The sequence below is a fragment of the Gossypium raimondii genome, chromosome 2 (assembly GCF_025698545.1).
Source record: "Gossypium raimondii isolate GPD5lz chromosome 2, ASM2569854v1, whole genome shotgun sequence".
NCBI classification, from domain to species: Eukaryota; Viridiplantae; Streptophyta; class Magnoliopsida; order Malvales; family Malvaceae; genus Gossypium; species Gossypium raimondii.
In genome coordinates, this window is record NC_068566.1 from 12525388 (window position 1) to 12528061 (window position 2674).

At 30.0% G+C, this 2674-nt stretch overlaps 1 protein-coding gene across 1 annotated transcript; it reads left to right on the top strand.

The window, feature by feature from the left end:
- The first annotated feature begins 310 nt into the window (after positions 1–310).
- On the top strand, positions 311–973 carry LOC105789534 (uncharacterized). The gene has a single exon (XM_012616907.1). It carries the CDS (start codon positions 311–313, stop codon positions 971–973), a length of 663 nt encoding a protein of 220 aa, XP_012472361.1.
- The last annotated feature ends 1701 nt before the right edge of the window (positions 974–2674 follow it).

A 2674-nucleotide genomic window follows, 5' to 3' on the forward strand; every position in this document is an offset into this window, starting at 1 on the left:
AAAAGATTATTTTAAAAAGCTTTGGAATCTTCCGATCCCAAGTAAAATAGAAATACATCTGTGGAGAGTCCCTAACACTTTTCTTTCGACACTCAGTATCCTTAAACTTTGAAGACTCAGGAACGATGTTGTATGTCCAGTCTGCTCAGTTGGAGAAGAAACTATGGAACACCTTTTTCGAGATTGCGAATTCACAAAACAGGTCCAGCAGGAAGTTGGTTTGGACATCTCGCACATAAACACAAATCACACATGGAAACAATGGTCAGCCTCTTTCGTTTACATGAATAATATTAAAGTATGTGCAACCATGGCAATTTCTATTTGGGCAGTCTGGTATAATAGAAATAGACTTTACCACGAAGGAAAAAAGGGAAGGGTACAAGAGGTTGTGGGTTTTATTAGAGTTTATTTACAAGAATTAGAACAAGTTAACTCATTAACAGAAACCAGAATTAATCCAAGAGAGGAATTCTGGAAACCTCCCAAGGCAGAACAAGTTAAAGCCAATTTCGACGCAGCTTTTTCACAACAAGGCATGACAACAACAGCGGGAATCATTATAATAAACCATGAAGGGCTTGTAATGGGAGCATGTACTTACCCTCTACGAAGAACAGGGGATCCGACCACTATAGAAGCGAAAGCGCGTCTTCAAGCCATCATATTTGAGGAAGAAATGGGCTTTCAAGATTTGGTTGTAGAAGGTGATGCTCTTACAGTCATTAAAAAGCTTAAATCAGACTTAGTGGATAGATCGATGATTGACAACATTATTAATGAAATCCAAAGAAAAAGATTTAGTTTCATTAACTTATCGTTTGATTTTACCCCTCGAAAGACAAATGAAGCAGCGCACGCCCTTGCAACTCGAGGGTACAATCTGACTAGCCCGTTCGATTGGATCGAAGAGGTACCGATGGAGGTTAAACCCACCATGGCCAATGACCAAAGAAGTTTTTTGAATCGGTAGAAAAGGGCCATTTCTGTCTGAGTCCAGAGATGCACTACAAAAAAGATTGTCTTTACTGCCCTCTGATAAACTCAGATTTAGAAGAAATCTAGTATGGCGCTTCAATAGGATTATTTACAGTTATGGAAAGGTACAGCCAATATACTCCATTAAAACATCTATAGATGCAAAGAAGAGGAAATGTGTTTTAGAAATACGATAGATTTTAGTTTTCTTCATTTTTTTTCTTCTTTTAGGTTTTGCTTGTTTAGGATTTTATCTGAGGCCTTTCAATTTCTTTTTTTCTTTTAATTTTTTAGGAAAACCTGAGGCACCGCCTCGGTTACCAGTGCTTTCATGACAGCTATTAGGACAGCTGTTGAGTACAGGCTCTAGATAAGTGTACCACGTCATCTCCTCTTTAAATGCATTCCAATTTTATCTCAAAAAATATATATATTAAGCATTGTTTTTATTAAAAACTATATATTTATTAAAAAGCATTTGTAATACTTAATAAACTTTTACCTTCTATCCAAGAAAAACAAATAAAATCATAATCTAGAAAAAATTTATTCTTCATCTAAATCATGTTATCCTTTTATTTAATCAATTTATTTTCTATGCATATTTTATTGTTTATAAAAATTAATTTTTTCAAATGTTATATTTATTCCTCCTAATTATGTAATTTTTAAGATTTGAATTTAAATTCTATTATTTAAAAATATAATATATCGTAGTATTACATCTGATATTTATTATAGCACTTGCGATTGCAACCATAATTTTTTAGGAAGAATTTTTTTTATCATTGTCATGTGAGTATTCCAAGGAAATAATTGAAAATATAGAGATAGATTTGTATTGAAGTGGTCGGATGGTATTGCTGACTGCTGACTGCTGACTTTGGACGCGCTTTAGCACGTGAAATGTTTTATCAAAGGCCCCATTTTCATATTAACAACTGCCAAACCCTGCTTTTGCATAAATCAAACTTTTTTAATAAAGTTTTCAAAATAATCAAATTCCATTAAAAATTTTATTACAAAAATTACAAATATAATATATATATATATATGTTTACTTAAAATAAATATAATAAATAAAATTAAAATGTATAAAAATATTAAAGTAAATTTTAGTTAAATGGTGAATTAAAAATTTTATTAATGTAATTGATTCGAGTTCAAATTTTATCATATGTATGTTTTATTTTTTCTTAAATAAAAGACTAAAATATCATCAAATAATATAACTTATTTTAATTACGAGAATGTATTTCCATAATTTTCCTAATGAGTTGGTGATCACCAACTTAATCGTAAACATAAATAATAGTATAAACTGTTAATTTGTTTTCTTATTTTCTACTCATAATTCGATTCGAGACATCATTTATTTTTTAGTAATTGTTAATGTTTAAACTGAAGACTTAATATTAATAAGTATTTATTTTTCACTACATCAATGACTATTTGGGAATTCAAGAGACCATTAATTAATTTAAATTGATTAATTTAATTTAATTTAATTTAATTCGATTTAGTTGGTCTTTGGAATTAAATAATATGAAAAATTGGTTTACTCAAACTTATTAAAGTAGATAAATATGCAAGACATCATTACATTATAGGGTCAGAAGTAGTTTAATCCCTTACAAAATAAACGGAGCAATTTAAGTTCCTTATTAGAAAGTAAGTCAAAGGACAATCCATAACA